At 34.5% G+C, this 20,369-nt stretch overlaps 1 protein-coding gene across 1 annotated transcript in view; it reads right to left on the minus strand.

Moving 5' to 3' along the window:
* Nucleotides 1-209: 209 nt before the first annotated feature.
* The window catches only part of LOC127859752 (beta-mannosidase-like), a 58,775-nt gene continuing 38,615 nt past the window's right edge, over nucleotides 210-20,369 (minus strand). Inside the window, exons 8-10 of the mRNA XM_052397261.1 lie at nucleotides 4,320-4,470; nucleotides 3,099-3,284; nucleotides 210-1,411 (exon numbers count right to left, since the gene is read on the minus strand). Of these exons, the coding sequence (XP_052253221.1) occupies nucleotides 1,172-1,411; nucleotides 3,099-3,284; nucleotides 4,320-4,470 (577 nt within the window). The 3' untranslated portion in view covers nucleotides 210-1,171. The remainder of the gene's footprint in view (nucleotides 1,412-3,098; nucleotides 3,285-4,319; nucleotides 4,471-20,369) is intronic.

The following is a 20,369-nucleotide window of genomic DNA, read 5'->3' on the forward strand; positions in this document are numbered from 1 at the left end:
TCTGGTACGACAATTTACGCACATGCATTAAACTCCCTTTTCACGTTTCACGATGGGATTATGTGTTATTCACCAATACAATTGCTACTTTTGAGAAAACAATGATACTCATTCGATTGTTTCAAGTCTTTATCATCAATTTTCTCAGTAACATCAAACAAAATAAATAGATTGTGTAGGAACTCTTATCATACAAATAAAATCACCATCATTATTATAGTCAACATTTTCGTCGATGTGAGTGAGCCTTCGAGTCAACGTCTTCTGGCAGTCTGGATCCGCAGACGATTTATTGCTAAAATCAGCTACGGAGGATTCCGGAGAAAGTCGATGTATTACGATTGCGCCTTCTGGTTGTTGACACCGTTGTGGACACAAAACACGTGAATGGTAGCCTGATCATCTTGTTTAGAGTTGTGTCGCATCAATGGTGGTTCACATTACAATCATGTAATACAACAATATGTTTAACTACAGGTAGTTTTAAAACTGCGATTTCCTTTTAAGTGACATGTAAACCACGTTCCAGTTCTTAGTAGCCAATTTTCCATCGTGCTGGTTATCAATCTGCTGCACCTTATTTTAATTGCGCCCATTTTTTGAATGGTACAAAAGTATTACAGATTTGTAACATTGAAGCTAAATTTGGTAAAATCCGTTCATGTTAAAACCAGTCTCATTTTTTATCAAAGTGGGAGTATCTTTAGTAGTGTTTTATTTCTGGCTATCATTCTCATTACATAGTATATTTCTGATCGTCACTTTGGGGTTCGAATGCCCTTTCTACCTTGTCAAATTATACCATTAAGCATATTGGGAGTGTCTAATCCTTTGGTGACGATGTACGCTTCAACGTTCTCACAAACGATCCGCGCTCTTTAGAAAGGGGGTTAAATGCTTGTGTCTATAATGTCATACCAGATTAGCCTGTGCAGTCCGCACAGGCTAATTACGGACGACTATTCTGCTTTCACGGTATTTTTTGTTTAAAGAAAGTCTCTTCTAAGTGAAAATCAAATTTAGGCAGAAAGTGTCGTCCCTGATTCGTCTGTGCGGACTTCACAGGCTAATATGGGACGACACTTAAAGCACACGCATTAAGCCAAGTGTTCCTAGAACGTGGCTCATATATACATGAACTTTATCACACAAGATTTAAGCGCCCTATTTTCTATCGGTATACATCCATCAGCGACGTAACCGTCAACGTTTTCCTTAATGTCTCCTCCGAAACCGTCTCCCAGGCGTAAAACCGGACGGAACTGGTTCTCTCACATAACAAGAACCCGTTGTCGGAAAAACGACCCTTGACACCTGTTGCTTCCAACCAAACGAACGGGACTGGTCGGTTTGTGGAAATGTCTATGATGAACGTGCTGGCGTTTGTTGTATCTGTCGATACTTTTGTGATCTGGAATATGCAGGCTAAACTAGTTTTATTGTCCTTTTGCGGCTAGATTGGCCTACCAAAGATATTTTAACTACCATGTTTATTGATAGTCATATGGCGCTTTTTGCGTATGGATTATATTTCTTGTGTCTGTCAAGCGCAGTTTTGTAAATTTAATTGGCCTGAGATATTTTGTGCGTAAAATGAAAATTCATTATCTGACTTCAATATAGGTATCTGCCCTATGATAAAGTGTTCTTGTTTTTTTATCAACTAATGTCATTAAGTTAAAATTAAAATCTAAACAAGACACATCGAACTCTTTAAAAAGAATGACACAAGGGAGAATACTACGTTTTGTAAAATAAATCACACTGTACCGAGTTAACTCCCTTGCTAAATAGTACGACTTTTGTCATAAATTCAACAAATAAAATGACAAATTAAACCAGGAAGCGAAATTACACTAATGGCGTAGACTCATGTTGAAAATGCAGTTCCGTTTATGAATAATATCATTTGAAAATGATACAATTATAAAGCGGTAAAAACCCAAAACTTTTTTTAGTCATTTGGAATGTTTCTGTTATTTTGGTTACCGGTAAATTGTGTTGCAGCATGTTGATCAGTTACCGGTGTATAAAGTATTAAATGTATTTCACAGATCGACAAGTGATTAAAGCTATAACCTTTTTATCTAAAGGACACTGGTTTGAATCTCAATAGGCACACCTTTTTAATTTCTTAAATTATAATCGTGTTATTATAATGGAGCTCTAAAGCACAGGTGGTTAGCGTGTGGCTATGATATTAATTAGTGAAAACATCATTTTGAATGATAAATAATCATATTATAACGAAAAATTAACTTTTCTGAAAAAAAATATTTCACTATCAAATATATATATGATGTTTATATGATGTTTTCACTAATTAATATCATAGCCACACGCTAACCACCCGTGCTCTAAAGTACACTTTTGATGCTTATACATAAATGATCACACATAAACTACCAGATATTTGAATGAATGTATACGTTTTATAGCGTCACAAAATGTTATGACGTAACAGTATTTGACTCTCTATTCAATTAAAAACATTATACAATAATAAACATATACCAGGGTAAATATGAGTCATGTTCTGATAAAACTGGGCATAATGCGTGTGCGTAAAGTGTCGTCCCAGATTAGCATGTGCAGTCCGCACAGGCTAATCTGGGACGACACTTTCCGCTTATATGACATTTTTCGTTTAAATGACGTCTCTTCTTAGCAAAAATCCAATTAAGCCGGAAAGTGTCGTCCCTGATTAGCCTGTAAGGACTTCACAGGCTAATCTGGGACGACACTTAATGCACATGCATCAAGCCCAGTTTTATCATAACGCGACACATATTATAACTCTAATTTCCTATTATTACGCGTTTTGTCGTAGAAAGGCTCACATTAATCGCTGTCTGGGAAAACCGGGCTTAATATATGTGCGCAAAGTGTCGTCCCTGATTTTCAGTCCGCACAGGCTGGACGAACACTTCCGCCTACATTGGAATTTTGTTTGAAAGAGAATTTCTATCAACGAAAAATTCCGTTAAAGCGGATAGTGTCTTCCTTGATAAGCCTGTGCGGATTGCACAGTCTATTATGGGATGGCACTTTACGCACACGCATTAAGCACAGTTTCCCAGAACGCGGCTCATATATACCTTCAGATACGGTTTCTCTAGGCCCTTTGTGTCCCGAATGGTTGTTAATGGCAACCATGATGTGGGACCAGTATCCGGGTCGCCGAGGTGTAGAAACAGGAAGCAGCTTTCGGCAGATCCGCATTTGGCTTTCTCGACCAGCGAATCCACACTAGCTGTGAACACTTGCTGGGATGGCTTTAAAATCTGCGGATACGGTAGGGGAAGATATAGGGATAAAAAGGTACAGGGTGCTACTCAACAGAAGCAGGATGGAATATGGAATCATTTTAGTGACATTTTGTACTAATTTAAGCAATGTATGGACTTTCTAAGTGTAACTTTTAAAATAAGGTTTTAAATCCATGAATAATAGAGTGTCATTGAATATTTGTCAGAATATATTAAGCATCAACAGATTTTCACTATTTCGTGTCGACCAACCAAAGAGGAACCAAAAAGGAGCAGGGCGTAGCTCCCTGCTATTTCAATTATGATCTTTCCCGATAATATATACTAATTGAAGAGGAAGAAAAAAGTCATTGTCTCTTCAGGCTTTAACTTGTGTAATCGTGATTCATTATGTACAAAATTCGGATAGACTAAAAACCGATGTCAGCCCGAAATTCAATGCATTGACCGTTCCAATGCGGCGACGCCAGCTACAATCATTTTTATGTCGTGTTGTATAGCGTAGTCATCGGAAGTGAACAGGGAACATTACTCGTGAATACGAAAGGGAAGTTTCCTCGTTTTGGAAAAGGTCCATTGTCCTGTATTTTACGGGTCCATCGTCACTTGCCGAACGCGAACCTTAATTGATTTCTTGATAAATCCCATGGTGTTTTATTACTTTATACTAGTATTTTTAAAATTATAAATGGACTTATACCCATAAATGCAAATACAATTATGGAAGCTTTACTTTTAAGCGTTTGCATGATGACATTTGCCCAAATTCTAAATATTAATACTATTTTTAAATAGTAAAAACGTGCTTGAACCTTTTGATATTAAGTGTTTAAAGAGGAACGGTGCTTTTATTTTCTCATCCATTTGCAATTGGAACTCTGGTAAATGTGCCTAATAATGACGATGACATCGTTTTATCGTGTTCATGTAGTGTGATTGTTGTTTTCTATCTGAAATAATATCTTCCCAATAATAAACTCGTGATAAAACATCCAAGGGCCCATGGCAACGCGAGCACCTTCCATCTTCCCAGTTTTTGAACCCACTCACCCGAAAAGGTATCTCCTCGGTGAAGCGTGGTTCGAGGCTGTCCCAGGCGTACACGCGCATATAGATGGTTCCCTGTAGCAGCGAGAGCAGGGGCACAGCGCCAGACCGGTACTCCGTCTTCAGAAGCTCCAGCGCCTCGTGCCACCAGGATCTGACATGGAGCAGAATTAGTACATGAGCCTTGTTCTGAGAAAACTGGTCTTAATGCATGTACGTAACGTGTCATCCCATATTATCCTGTGCAGTTCGCACAGGCTAATCAGGGACGACACTTTCGGTAAGGAGGGACTTCCTTGAAACTAAAAATACCATAAACGCGGAAAGAGTCGTCCTGATTAGCCTGTGCGGACTACACAGGCTTATCTGGGACGACACTTTACGCACATGCATTAAGCCTAGTTTTCTCAGAACACGATTCATATAATAGGCCATTAGACCTTCAAAACGAATAGATTTAGTCCCTTAAACGGATCCGAGGCGGAAGAGAATTCAAGGGAACTATCGACACAAATAAATACGAAATTAGGCTTTATGAACTAAGATTTTTGGATCTCAAACGGATCAGACGGGATTGAATTTTAGTGACATTTCGACAAAAGTAAATACGGATTGAAACTTTAATAACTAATATTATCTTAAAATCGTATTTGTTACTCGGGTGCTTATCTTCTGAGCCGCATTCTAAGAAATCCAGGTTTAATGATTGAGCGTCCCAGATTAGCCTGTGTAGTCCAATAGTCCATACAGGAAAAATCAGGGACGACACATTCCGCTTTTTTAGTATTTTTCGTTTTTCTGAAGGCTCTTCTTACCGAAAGTCCAGTTCGAGCGCAAAGTGTCGCACCTAATTAGCATGTGCGGACCTCACAGGCTAATCTGGGACGACACTTGATACAAATGCATTAGGTCCAGTTTTCTCCGAACACGTTGCATTTTTGTGGCATATCGACAAAAATCAATAAGATATGAAGCTTTTAAAACTAATATTATCTTTTAAATCGTATTTATTAAATAATTGCTTATTTGTTTTTTCACTTGTGTGTCGCATATTCACCGCATGAAATGCGTGTTATTATAGTTAAACCACACATTAGTGTTAGTATATACAAATTATACTAATTAAGTTCACATCATATGTGTCCTCACATGGCTCATTATAAGTTTATCTCTCCGCCATCGAAATATAGCGTGTGTAAATATGTAACACGCAGTTTTCTTTCGAAACATTCCAATCACACTTTCATAAACGCGTAAAATGGGTCTTGTGTCTATTCGGCCAGCGTAGCTCAAGCCCAGCCTGTGCATTTGCGCAGTCAGGTCAGAGGCGATGCTGTCCGCTATAAAATCACTCAATGTTTTATGGTCTCATTATGTATCTCCTGACGCAGGCTGGGTGGGCTATAGCTATGATGGACGCATATGGCATAATACACATTTTCGCATTACGCGGGTCTTTTTAAATCTCACTGCGAGTTGTAAATAGTATATTTTAGCACAATGCATTTCGATAATAAAATTAAATTCAAAAAAGCAAATACAGCAAACTGGCAAAAAAAATTATAGCCTATTCTGGCGTCCAGGAACTATTTTCAGACGTGCTAACCGAGTACGGCAAACATTTGTGGTTAGGTAATTAAGCGATTTTCCTCTTAACGTGACACTATAATATTTCGGTAGAGTTTTTTTTCTCATCTTGAAAGCAAAACTGTGTTTATCGAAAATCAATTATGTTTTCTTTTGAAAATTTAGTGACCGAGTACAGAACCAGATATTCTGCGAGATGGATTTTAACGCGTCATTGTAACAGGGTCACAATTTGTGTCTATGTGTCGTTTGAACATGCAGAGAGTAGTCCGAAATTCCGTACTCTGAACAATGTTACATCCTTTACGCTGTGCAAAGACACAGTGATGCAGCCAAATTCAGAAGATTTCTCTCGAACCAGCCTATAAAATATTCGAATGTATTTATTCGTTCCTACTGGCGTTATGTAGAGGTCATTTAAGGTGAAAAGCTGGGTAAAACAGCTACGCCGAAAAAGCGCTTGAGTGTTTTATATTGATGTTAAGGTCAGAGACTGGTTGACACCGTGTGAACTACTAGGGTAACAAGTAATGCATAAACAACAACGTACGGGTCAACAGCGCTGTCTTTATGACTACCTAATTCGTGAGTAAAAAGTACTGCTCGCAGATTTATTTATTTTGTTATTTTCATTAATCACCTTATCGTTTATTTTGAATTGTATAAGGTGTCAAAAAAGTTTTGAAAAGGGAATTTCCATCATGATAGTGTGATAGGTATTCGATAGTCCCACAATATTCATTTAATATGATGGTGATTGCAAATTTAATTTTATATAAACTGGTTCACATTTTACCATTTTCATCATATTTTTAATGCTTTCGTTCTAGAACGTCTTAAAAAGAGACAAGTTTTTGTTATTGTGTATAAGCTATTTCTTTAATATACATATGCTAAACAGTGCACACGCATCTCGATCTGTGCGTTAGGACGCACTCTTTATAAATCTGAATGTGTTGTGTTCAGTTCAAACTTGTGATTTAAAAAGCTATAAGATAATTTTGAAAAATAAGTTCCGTTTAAGATTATGCAATAGCGAACAACTTCTGTGCCTCCAGCGCTTTGATTATAAATTTTATTTATCACGGCAACTCAGTCTTATGAAAAATAAACTTATGTAGCCGTGTTATCATACGCTTGCTGGAGAGAAAATCTAATTCCTTGCTCAAAATTTTTACCCATGAAATATTTGACAAGTACATTAAAGGGACAAAAATAAACATAAATAAATAAATTAATTAATTAATTAAATATATATGTATCATTGATATATAAATTATATTTAAAACATAGATAATCGTTTCTTTGTCTTTGTTAATGTGTGGGTCCATGCATGTTGCTTTTTTATCAAATAATGAGTGACAAGCAGACCAGAACAGAACAGGCAGTTTATTAACACTCACAAATTTGAACATTGTCTTTAATGTACACAATTATAAAAACAGCAATGAAGCAATTTCACGTATCAATATATAATAATGGTAACCAAATCAATAACGCGCGTGCGTTCGTGCGTGCGTGCAGGCTTGCACGCATGCGTGCGTGCGCGCGTGTGTGTGTGTTTGTGAAGAAACACGATAATTTTAAATACAGAAAAGATAAACTATTACTTTTCATTGACTATTGTATATATGATATAATTTAAACAAAAATAAAAAACAAAGAAATCAATTATTGCACATAATATCAAATACTGATAATTAATACATAGACATAGGTCAGGAGTAGTACAGAAAAATATTAATTTCAAAAATATATAAGTCATTTTGAAATTATAATTTCGAATAGTTAATGCGTCCTTTACATATTTATTTACATTAATATTTTCAAATTTACATGTTGATGTCAATAAACTATTGAACTAACTAACAGTTGGAGTCATGTAGTAACTACGTTTAATGTATTTTTGTTGTAGTAAAAGGTAGCATGAACAATCACAAATGACGTGGAATTAATCCTCTACGCCCGGGCCTTTTAATTATCACTGACATCGTAGCTACTGTCCAGACTTCGATTCTGCAAGTTGGTGTGTAACTGCAATTGTCAGAGACCCATTTTCGCGTGACGCGGCTTATGTTTAGTCCAGTCTCAATGTTAACATATGTGAAGTCTCTTTAATGCTTGTCTCGTCTGATTAACCATTTTCTTCCATTCGTTTTTGAACAGCGTTCCGGAAACGAAGTAAAAGAAAAAGTTCAATGCAAAATTTAAATACAACAGTGAATGTGTGACTGCCGCTGTAAGGTGAAGAATGCAAGCCACTTTGCGTGATACAGCATCAATATTGCTTACGATAACATGGAAAACGGCATACGGGATGTATGAAAGTATCCAACAAGTGCAGATACAAAACAAAAGTCGCGTTGCGTGTCGGCCTCTTTTGTCCTTACCAGCCATATGCTTCTGAAATTGTCTTTGGGATTTTTGCCGTGTCTTCTTCTTACAATCTGATTTGGTTATTGATAAATCATGTTTATTTACAGAGTAGTCTCTTGTTGGTTTCGTATGAGACGTGGAAATGTCCGTTCTACGTTGGTTTTCGTATTTTTCTGAATTAATTGTACCTACCATTGCACTGTTCGTATTTTGCGCCTTGAGGTTTGCGTCGTTCAATTCAGTTGACGAAATACCTGCGATTGAAGTCATGGCAAAATCGCAATCCGGTACCTTGTTCTTAGACGTACGAAAATTAGCTCTTTGTCGTCTTTGTGAAACTATTACCATCGCTATATTTATATTTCCAAAAATAGTAATAGCCATTGGTATACCACAATACAACGATATTGATATGATATACCATACGGAGATATCAAACTCCATGTACCACTTTGACACAAAGAAACATTTATAGTTACTCGCTGTAATTAAAGTAACATTTTGGAATTCAGCACTAAATTGTTTACCCTTGGCATAATCCTTATAGCCGAAACCGTAAAGAAGGTGGCAATTGAGTACCGCAATGACGGTCAGTGTAACGCCGCATGCTAAAATACAATTCTTGAAGGTTAGCTTGTTTCGCGAAAACACTGGAGCCCTTAACGCCAACGTTCTTTCCGTAGTCAGAAGAACTATTACCCACGAAGAGAAGGTTCCAGCTGTGGATCCAACGAAGACAGTTGTCTTACAGAGAAAGTCGCCATTTTCGAGAAAGCTGTACCCGTTTAACACCTTTAGGACGTTGTTAAGAGCAAAAGCCCAAAGAAACGTTGTGTCGCTCACTGCAAGAAACACTAGCATTATATTCCTGGGGAATCGTCGTAGATTCAGTCGTTTCAGTATAATGACGTTCAGCAGATTGCCAATCGTCCCAACACAGATGCAAAATCCCGGAACAATGCGCCAAATCCAGAGTGCTATCTGGCATTGCAGAAAGTTGTCCGGTTCAAAAGTGTCAACAGATTCCATCACAGACGTGTTCATAACTGCGTCTAGAACAAAATGAATTTATTCTGTTATGCTGAGTACAACGCATCATCCGCGCAAAAAGGTTGAAACTCTTAATGTTATTATAAAATAGTGATTTCCCAATAGGAGCAATTTATTTAAATTTCAGGTACTATGATGTTCCCTCTTGCATACCCAGAGAAATATTGATTAAAAATTGGGATTAATTTTTTTTATAGCTGATAAGGTTTGGAATGTAATTGTAGTGCTTCATTAAAAATGTTCTTTTTCATGATTGTCTTCTTCAATTTACATCAAAGAAATGTGCACCTAATTTAAAAAACAAACAAACATATCTGCACTCTCATTTTTAAGACCACTTGTGTAAATGAATATATCCGAAAGACAGACGAAAATATATTGGAATGGGGAAGTAATACGGACATTATTAAATATTCTACATATAAGTGTAGAAAAACATATTAGAAAAACACAATTACCTTGCAACTTGACAACTTGTAATAATCCAACAAAACAATGTGTCCGTTATTGACGATGAATGTGTAAGAATTTCGTAAACTTTCGCCTTTTATTTGGAAATGTAATTAAGAGTAATTAAGATTAAACATGTGTTAATCACATATTCAATCACAGTGCACTTAACCATTAACGCTTAACGATTAGTTAAGCATTTTGAAAGGCAAAGGAAGTAAAGTTTATCGGCGAGACAGTTTTGTTAAAGGAGGTTTTTGTGTGACGTCACAAGAGGGGTTTTCCGTACTAAAAATAGATTGGCCGTTAACTTCTCGATCGCGGCCAATTTCATTGTATCAGAGAAAAGGTCTTAATATTTACAATTTCACAAAACAAAACTATAAATACCCGTATTCTTTTTTAAGTAAGACTTAAATAAATGATATTTCAAAAAATATAAAACATATAATAATTTAAATATTATTATAAGTGGTGTGGATGCGATAGTGTTATTTTTCATCACAGATTGAAATTTAGTGTAAGGGGTGTATTGAATCAGTTATAAAACAAAGCCCTCAAATAGCTCAATACATTTCAATCTTGAAATGTAGTTTGAATTTTCTTTTACATTGAATGAATTTTCGTTTCGTTAATTTACATTGAATGTAAATATTAATAAATTTAAGCATTCCAATTGAAAAAAACACCTGCATATTTTGCAAATTGAACTGGGTTTGCATGTGCATGTATATTGAAAACTCTTCTCTAATGATAATGAGCGATACAAATCTAGCATTTTATGATACCATAAATCTACACATTTAATTTATTTTACGCAAGTATTTTATATCCCTATAATGACCAAACGCGATTGCTTGTTTTCATGATGATGTTTCTACCACTGCAGTAACGCACGATCTTTACACATTATAGCAGAGTTTACATTTGCAGGTACCCGTTAAATACATTAATTGTGTAGAAGTAAATTTGTAAAATATTTTAAATGTATAGTTATTAAACACTTTATTGTTATGTATAAACTGGCTAATATATATATACTTAATAGTTCCTAGCTGTTAATCCATTTTGGACAAATGTCTATTCTTTAAATATGTTCAAATATTTTATTAAAGCAACTGTTAAGTTTTTTACTTAATATGCGAAGAGATGACATGGAGGTATCATAAATTGTGTTTAATAACCAGACACATGTGGTTTATGCAGAGACCCCATACAGAGTCATACATGTATAGGTCCCTGGGTTTATTACACACTGTTTTCTTAGTGATTGTCTGGACAGTATCCGATCATATCGAGATAATCGGTTTGTGTTAAAAAAAGGGGCAATTAAACACTGGGTTAAAAATGCTGAAACAAAGAGTGTCAAAACTGGTGTGAACAATTTAATAAAAGGATTTAGTTAATCTGTAACAAGGTAAGTTTTTATCGGCGGCACGAATTACCCAAATCTACCCAAATCTTCCCCAATCTACTCAAATCTACTCAAATCTACCCCAAATCTACCCAAATCTACATGTTTAAAGTTTCATTTTTCTCTCGACAATGTGTAATTTCCCAATAAAAATACTTAAAATCAAATATAGGTTACACACCACTTACTAATTATTCTTCCCAAATATACACCAATTAAAACTAATCAAAGCTACTTGTGTAATAAATTTGGAGACAAATATATATTGCTTCCTGTGGTTGCTATAGAATTGTGTCGAAACGACCAACTAATGTCTAAAAAGAAGTAAGATAGAGCTTAATCAAGGTACGTAAAGAACACAGAAAAGCCAATAACCGCGTACCGAAAGCGCAGTGCCATTATCATAAGCGAACTGTAAAATGTAAGTACTGAAAAAAATCAGATGACCAGTAAAATTTCAATAAAAGAATAACATGAAACTTTTTATGAGTTTATTGTTCAAGGACATTATCTTACAACTTCGATCTTAAACGCGCAATATAATGTAAATTAACGGTCGGCCAATAAAACAACATGCCATAATGATGCCGAGAATCAATTGCCTGACAATCAAAAACATTAACAACGAACGAGCACAATTGTTGTTACAGACAGGGGTTAAGTTTCGATAATTGGTAACATTCGTATGGTGAAGTCGTACAAATTTAACTTGAGATCGGGCGGGTAGGGGCGTTTAGCGTAGACCGAAAGGGCACATTTATTAAAACAGAAAAGTGTGACGGATTGATGCACAGAGCGCAAACCATAAGCCCCCCCCCCCCCGGTTTCACCGGTAGTGGACTAATAAACAAACTATGCAAACTGTGATTGAAATAAACTCAATCATAACGGTGGGCATTTAGCAATCATCTTCTTTTTTTGTTTTTCGGTACTGATTTGTCATAAGAGGTATACTTACATGAGCGCGCGTTGCTTTATAAGATCTCACAATCGTGATACATCGGCTATCTCGGATTCCTCCGTAAGATACGCGATGTAAACATTAAATATTTGTTCAGTTTGAGGAAGCGAATCGATAATAGACGTTGGAATATGTATGCAATACAGACTATCATTGCCGATTGTAGTACTGGCTAAAAAATACCTTTTATGACAGGTCATGTATAGAACGTTAATCAAATGAAATAGTGACCATAAATCACTACAAATGTCTGGGTTGTTCATTAACCCATTTATGCCCAGTGGACTCACCCATCCTTCTAAATTGGATCAATTTATTTCCAAAAGTAGGGGTGTCTCTGGTATATTTATTTCTATATTTAGAATATTTCTTACAGAAATTTCTTTAAGCAAACAGCGCAGACCCAGATGAGACGCCGCATTATGCGGCGTCTCATCTGGGTCTACACTGTTTGCAATGTCCTTTTTTCAGGACGCTAGGCATGAATGGGTTAATATAATTAATGCACGTTTCTGATCTAATTGCCTGTATCTAGTTGTAATTACCATGATATTGATAAAATTAAAACGTTTTTTTTTCATAAATTAACATTACATGTTTTATTTTTATCATTTAGGGAATATATAATTGTATCATTATCATCATTAAATATTCTGAAAATGATCTAAATTATCATGATTACTTTAAAGTAGAATTTTTAAATTTTACTCATTATTTTTTATGAATTTCCACATTTGCTTGATTCAAAATAAAATGTATTAATAAGGGTTTCAGTTGTTAGTTTTAACCCTTTTTTCGTTCGATTAAATCCATTACACATCAGCGACCTTTAATTAGTAAATTACTTTAGTATTGCAGCATTATATAATGTAATGTTGCTACATATTTTTGGAAAATGATTAATGTGCAGTACTAAATAAATCTAAATGCATACATTTTTAATTGTGTATATTGTGTAATTATTAGTTACAAATTCCCTTTTTACAGGTATACTGGATTATGAAAGACTGATAAACATAAAATTGACAACTCATCTCCCCAACGATACTTTGTGTGGCTCATTCTCAGAACAAACCCATAGTCAGTGAGAAAACTACAGTGTAAAAAGACCACTTGATTGTGACAATTATGGCTGACCAAGCAAATGTTATCATTTAAAATAAAGAGAACTTCCAGTCCAATATACATTTTTATACCAATTATGACATTGGCCAACACAGAAAATAATCATAAGGTTGATTTTCCCAAAATTGACTGTTACAATTGGATACTGTTTTAAGCTTCACTGTACTTTGTCTGAAAATAAAAGTCCTTTATGATGTAATAGAAACATACATATTTAATTTTTAGTTTTACAATGATATATATATATACATACATATATTATAATATCTTTTATCGATGGTCAATCAATTTAAGTTTAACTAATATATACATACACATTTTATACATGTGTATGCTTTGATTTTTTTCTATTGAAGCCAAATTAATATCCCATTAGATAGATAGATAATATCACAGCAGTATTTCTATTTTGTCTGCAAGTACTGCAGAAATCATGGATTATTATTTTACTGAGTCAGTCTTAATCTTTATATTATAATTGTTAAAACAGATTAAGATGTGCATTATACAATTGAGGATGCATCAAGATTAAAAAATGGTACATGTATTATTAATTAATAAAGAATCAATAACAATCAGAAACTGTGCTTTTTTTCAGTATTGTGTGAAAGGATTTGAAGTAATGATGTGTTTTTGAAATATGATTTATGTGAATTTGAATAAATATATAAAATTTAGTGATTTTCTCAGACAAAAACTGTTAATTACATACTAAAGTATTCAAAATGTATTATTGTAATATTTATTCGAATTTTTTAGTACAAAAAGCACTTTTCCCTGGCATTTGTATTTATAGTAATTGCATATTTTATAATTCTGACAGCATTTATAAACTGTGTTCATGCAAGCATGAACACGGTTTCATTTTTAGAGTATTTAAACAAGAGGGCCATGATGGCCCTGTATCACTCCACTGCTGAAAAAAAGGCTGAAACAAATTTCTCTGCATGTGCATATACTTAAATATAGGCCCTATTTAAGCACATGTACACTTTTGTGACCTTCTGGGCTGGGTCAAATTTAACCCCAGGGGCATAATTTGAGAAAACTTTGTAGAGGACTACTATATCTCACTACATACAAAATGTGGTAGCCCTAGGTCCTAGAGTTAAGGACAAGAATATTTTTAAAGTTTTCACAAAATAAGAAAGATAAAAGCATATATAATGTTCAATTTTGTGACATGCGGGTCAGGATCAAATTTGACCAAAAGGGCATAATTTGAACAAACTTGGTAGAGGACTATAAGATGTTACTGCATACCAAATTTGGTAGCCATAGTCCAAATGGTTTTCGACAAGAAGATTTGTAAAGATTTCACAAAATAGGCGCTTTAAAAGCGTTTATTCAATTTTGTGACCCCCCGGGGCAGGGTCAAAGTTGACCCCAGAGGCATTATTTGAACAAATTTGGTAGAGGTTTATTAGATGTCACTACATACCAAATTTGGTAGCACTAGGCCCAATGGTTATGGACAACAAGATTTTTAAAGTTTTCACAAAATAGGCCCCATATAAGCGTATGTTCAGTTTTGTGACCCCGGGCAGGGTCAAATTTGACCCAAGGGGCATAATTTGAACAAACTTGGTAGAGAACTATAACATGTCACTTCATACCAAATTTGGTAGCCCTATGCCTTATGGTTAAGGACAAGAAGAGTTTAAAATTTTCACAAAATAGGCACTATATAAGCATATAATTGATTTTGTGGCCCCAAGGGCAGGGTCAAATTTGACCCCTGGGGCATAATTTGAACAAACTAAGTAGAGGACTATACAATGTCACTACATACCAAATTGTGTAGCCCTAGGCCTAATGGTTATGGACAAGATTTTTTTTAAGTTATCACAAAATAGGCATTATATAAGCATATGTTCCATTTTGTGACCCCCGGGGCAGGGTCAAATTTGACCCTAGGGATTAAATTTGAACAAATTTGGTAGAAGACTATTAGATGTCACTATATACCAAATTTGATAGCCCTTGGCCGGATTGTTATTGACAAGAATTTTTTTGAAGTTTTCACAAAATAGGCCTTATATAAGCATATGTTCAATTTTGTGACCCTCGGGGCAGGGTCAAACTTGACCCCAGGGGCATAATTTGAACAAATTTGGTAGAGGACTATAAGATGACACTACATACCAAATTTGGTAGCCCTAGGCCCAATGGTTATGGACGAGAAGATTTGTAAAGTTTTCACAAAATATACCCTATATAAGCATATGTTCAATTTTGTGACCCCGGGGCAGGGTCAAATTTGACCCCAGGGGTATAATTTGAACAAATTTGGTAGAGGACTATTAGATGTCTCTACATACCAAATTTGATAGCCCTAGGCCCAATGGTTATGGACGGGAGATTTTGAAAGTTTTCACAAAATAGGCCTTATTTAAGCAAATTTTCAATTTTGTGACCCCCAAGGCAGAGTCAAATTTGACCCCAGGGGCATAATTTGAACAAATTTGAAAGAGGTACACCCCAGGAACATTCCTAAGAAATTTCATCAGAATTGGACCAGTAGTTTAGGAGAAGATGTTTAAAGGAAAAGTTTATGCATGGATGCACGATGGACACAGGACCTTTGGCCAGTGGAGCTTAAAATCAAATTAAACATTTAGTTTTGATTTAAAATCAGTTTTTATATGCAAGTGTCTATTTCACTTATAAATTAAAACAGCATATTATTCATTATTGAAAAGATTATTCCAAGCTTGATGTCATATTTCAACTTTGCATAGTGTAGTTAATTGAACATTGTATTGAACTGTATGGGCAGCTATATTTTTTAATTTATGTATGTTGTATTATACAAAATGCATTATTTCTACCACAAGTAGACCATATAAGGCCTACTGCTACTAAATAGGCACTGGTATTAATTTGACACTGTTTTTGATGCTCATACAAAACTTTGATTATTACTACACTTTAGTATATTAAATATTTTCAAGTTTTTGTTCAACATTTTTTGCAAAAGAAAAGAGTGTCTTAATGCATTTGAAAATATACTTAAAACAAACTAAAAATGCATTTTAACATACCTTTTTCCTGGTAAAGTGTATTTGGGATGATAAAAAATACACTTGAAGAGTATTAATGCTGGAAAAATGCAGAAAAAAATACATTTGTTTCTGTTAGAAGTGTGTCTTGTCTGCATTTTTAAGTGTATTAAATGCACATCAAATGCAGATAAATACAATGCCAATACTGTTACATGTATTGTAATGGACATAAAATGCACTTGTTCTTGTAATTAAATGCTTTAGTGTATTGAAATAACCTTTTATAACGTTTTAACAATTAATAGTACCTTTTTATATAAATTTTCTTTTGAAATGTGACACTAAAATTATTTTTGCACCACTAGTAAGAGATATAATTTGTGCTCATAATGCTTTATCATTACACTACATATTAATATCATTTGTTGTATGAAAATTACCCGTAAAATTCATGTGAAAGCTCAAGAAATCAATAGCAGCGTGCTATACCCTGCTCCTTTTTACATGACTTGATGGTATTTAATCCCCAATTCTACATGGCTAAGGGAAAATTAATGTGCAGATTTGACAAATAAGTCTTAACTGGGATCCAATAGGCAGACTTTCATATTACTTGTATTTAATTTAAATCATGATCTGAATTGCTCTTTGGCAAATCTTTGTTGGTCACAGTATTCAGCTGAATTTTGTTCACTTTGTAGTTATTATATTTTCTATATTTATCAGACAACATCTTTCTTCAAAAGTTTAACATGATTGCTTGGTTAATTTAGAAACAAGATCAATGCATCATAACATAAAATGAAAAAATGTGTAATAGTAAGAATGGCAGCAAAAAAGCACTAGATTATCTGCCTTAAATCTGAAACGATATGTTGATGTATTGGAATTTCTCATAAATAATGTGCTCCATAGTTGTATAATTGTATAGTCGCATGCATGAGTGGTGTCAATGTCACAATACCTATTAAAGCCTATAATTTACTAAAACAATTTGAAGTTTGATGTGAGTTTTTTTCAAGATCTGTTATATATAATTATATATACATGTATATATATATTGTTGAAAAGTTAACATGCAATAAGTTTACTGTAATTAAGTGACAAATAGTTTTACTGATTTGGTTGGAGGCATATATGCAGGTATATCATGGTTTGTGCAGAGGACAGTAGCAAAAACAAGAGCTGTCTCCGTAGGATGACATACGCCCCCGATAAACGCTTTAATAGAAGTTATGAGCACTTTTCAAAACCTAAAAGCCGACCCTAAGTTCAAGGTCAAAGGGGTCAAAATTTGTGTGTGTATGGGAAGGCCTTGTCCATATACACATGCATACCAAATATGAATGTTACATCTGAAGCGACATAGAAGTTATGAGCATTTTTTCGAAACCTAAATGCAAAGTGTGATGGATAGACAGACGGACAGTGCGATCACTATATGCCCTCCTTTGGGGGCATAAAAATGTGTTTCACATTGTTTTGGTAAATGAGTAATGTAGTTAAAAGAACAGAATCATCAATTATAAAGTTATTGATTATAAAGTGTTGCTGGCATATTTGATGCATTCATCTAGCTATAAGAAGGTCCCTGTTTTATCCCCACTGGCACCGAGTGAGGGTTCTCAAAATCTTTAAACAATATGAATAACTACATATAGGGTCGAGAGCCTTGTTGATATGGGGGCTAAACACCTGAAATCAAAGCGACCCAGGTTAAAGGCCGAGGCCAAATAAATAAACCAGAGGCCGCATGATCCTGCTATACTCTGAACAAGTATTGTTTCTTCTCAGAAAACTGGCTTAAGTGTCTTACTAAGCTTTAGACTTTGAGTTTCAGTGCAATCAATCTAAAATAAATTGGTCAAATTAAATAATAATTTGTAAAAAATAAACATTCTGCACAAATTCAATTATTTACTTTACCTGTGTGCATGAATCATTTCAGTCTTGATGGTTAGTGAACTATGTCAAAAGCACCATAGCTATGAAACACTTGTTTTTTGAATTGTGCAATGTTCCACAGAAATGATGCTGATGATTATTCTACACGATGATGAATTCAATTATTAGATATATTTCTAAATTCCATTTCCACCAGTAACTCTTCCAGGTAAGTTGGTTTTGCGCATGCGCATTGCGAAACTGTTAATCCGTGTATTCGGTTATTCCACTACCAGTTCACATGCTTCATACACAGTTGAAAATAACACTATTTCACTCAACAACCGTGACACATGTACTCAATTTTTCAACTTTTCGCAATTAAAATTGTCTTCTACTGTTATTGTTGTTGTTGTACTTTTGAAAGTAGTTCGAAAGATGGCGACCATTAACCTAGAGATTGATTTATGAAATAAATCGTCTGCTGATCCAGAGTGAAGATCTCAGTGCTTGATAGTTTTAAGTATATGAATAAATACTATAATAAAATAAGTACCCAAGACAATTTTCATATTTACATCGGTGGGATAACTTAATATATCATGAAGGTCTCCGTTTTCGGCACAGACGACCTATACATATGTCATTGACAACCTTACCAAGTATTACAATTATCTGAAGGGATAGAATCAGCCCGCGATATAGGCACGTTTTCGGTTAACTTAACACATTAACTGTTAACTACAAAATTAAACAGTTACATGTGATTGCGGTGCACGAAATTTGTCATTTGAAGGTCTCATTTAACCGACAGCTTTAGTCACATTAATCGAAAAATCAAACGTATTCTACTCGATCCCCACTATTTGAAGAAAAGCATATTTAGCGGTAATAAGAAAATGTTATTTGAATAAGATGTAGAAAAAATATACGCGGAATGTTCCAGTGGCGTAACTTATGACAAATCAAACACTCGCATGTTTGCGTTTGTAGCTATTGGAAAAATACATGTTAAATATGGTTTATGTTAAGTGCATTTATTCCATATGAATACTTGAACAATTTTCGAAAAACACATGTTTCATTTAAACAAGACGAGCTACAAATTTTCTTGCAATACAGGAATCTTTTTATGATGAATTACTGTCACCCTTTACCCTTACAATGCGGGAACCGAATTTTTAAGGCCTTTGCAAACAGTTTGGATCCAGATGAGACGCCACAGAACGTGGCGTCTCATCAGGATCCAAACTGTTTGCTATTCTGATAGTATTCTTTGAAAAAAATCGAAGAAAATGCCAATTTTAGAAATTCAGCAGACGACATTTTAGCAGACGACAAATTTCCCAGCATGCAAAGGGTTAAAGTATCAGCAGTAGCTGTGTATTGCTCGTTATATATGTACATGGGTCAAGTCCATAATCGAATATTATATAAAGCCATCAAAGAAGTAAAGTATTTAAATATTCACAAGACGTCTGACCTCTATTCAAGAAAGAAAAGTTTATACTTCATGCATGCCCAATCAACAAACTTAAAGCAAAGTCGCGCAAAAAAAACTTACTTTCGATCTCTTGGAAGAAAATAATTTCAATTTAGAATTTCAAACAAAAAATTTAAATCAGTAAAGTATGTGTTCCCCTTTCTGTTTCAATATTCAATGAGACGATAGGTTTCGAAATAATTTGTGTTCTATTGAGTATATTGTTATTGCAATTGTTTAACAATTAAAATAACAAAATATGTTTACTTTAAAAGTTATACATTATCTACATACAAACACAGTCGTGTGCTCTTTATCCTTTTTTTTTAACTTGTGTTATTAATTCCGCATTATTTAATTTAACTAATGGTGTCGTTTTCAAATAGGTTTGTTTTTGTCATTTTCTTGCATTGGTCCCACTAACTTTGTAAACAAATATGAAGAACGTCTCATGCCTTTAGCTAACCGGGTAAAAAGTAGTATTTGGAAGAGATGTTATGGAAAATACATTTATCTCATGTCGATATTGTGCCTAATATAAGACATAAACTCTTATTTAAATATGAATTCTTGGTATTCCTTTGTTGCATGATATTTTACTACGGCCTACATTTTGGAGACATCCTGCTGATACAATTACATTCCATGAACAGCGCTAGTAAATTAAAACTAAGGTCATACATTCGATATGTTTTCGCATATTTCAGACTTATGAAGT

Source organism: Dreissena polymorpha, chromosome 15 (assembly GCF_020536995.1).
Source record: "Dreissena polymorpha isolate Duluth1 chromosome 15, UMN_Dpol_1.0, whole genome shotgun sequence".
Lineage (NCBI taxonomy): Eukaryota > Metazoa > Mollusca > Bivalvia > Myida > Dreissenidae > Dreissena > Dreissena polymorpha.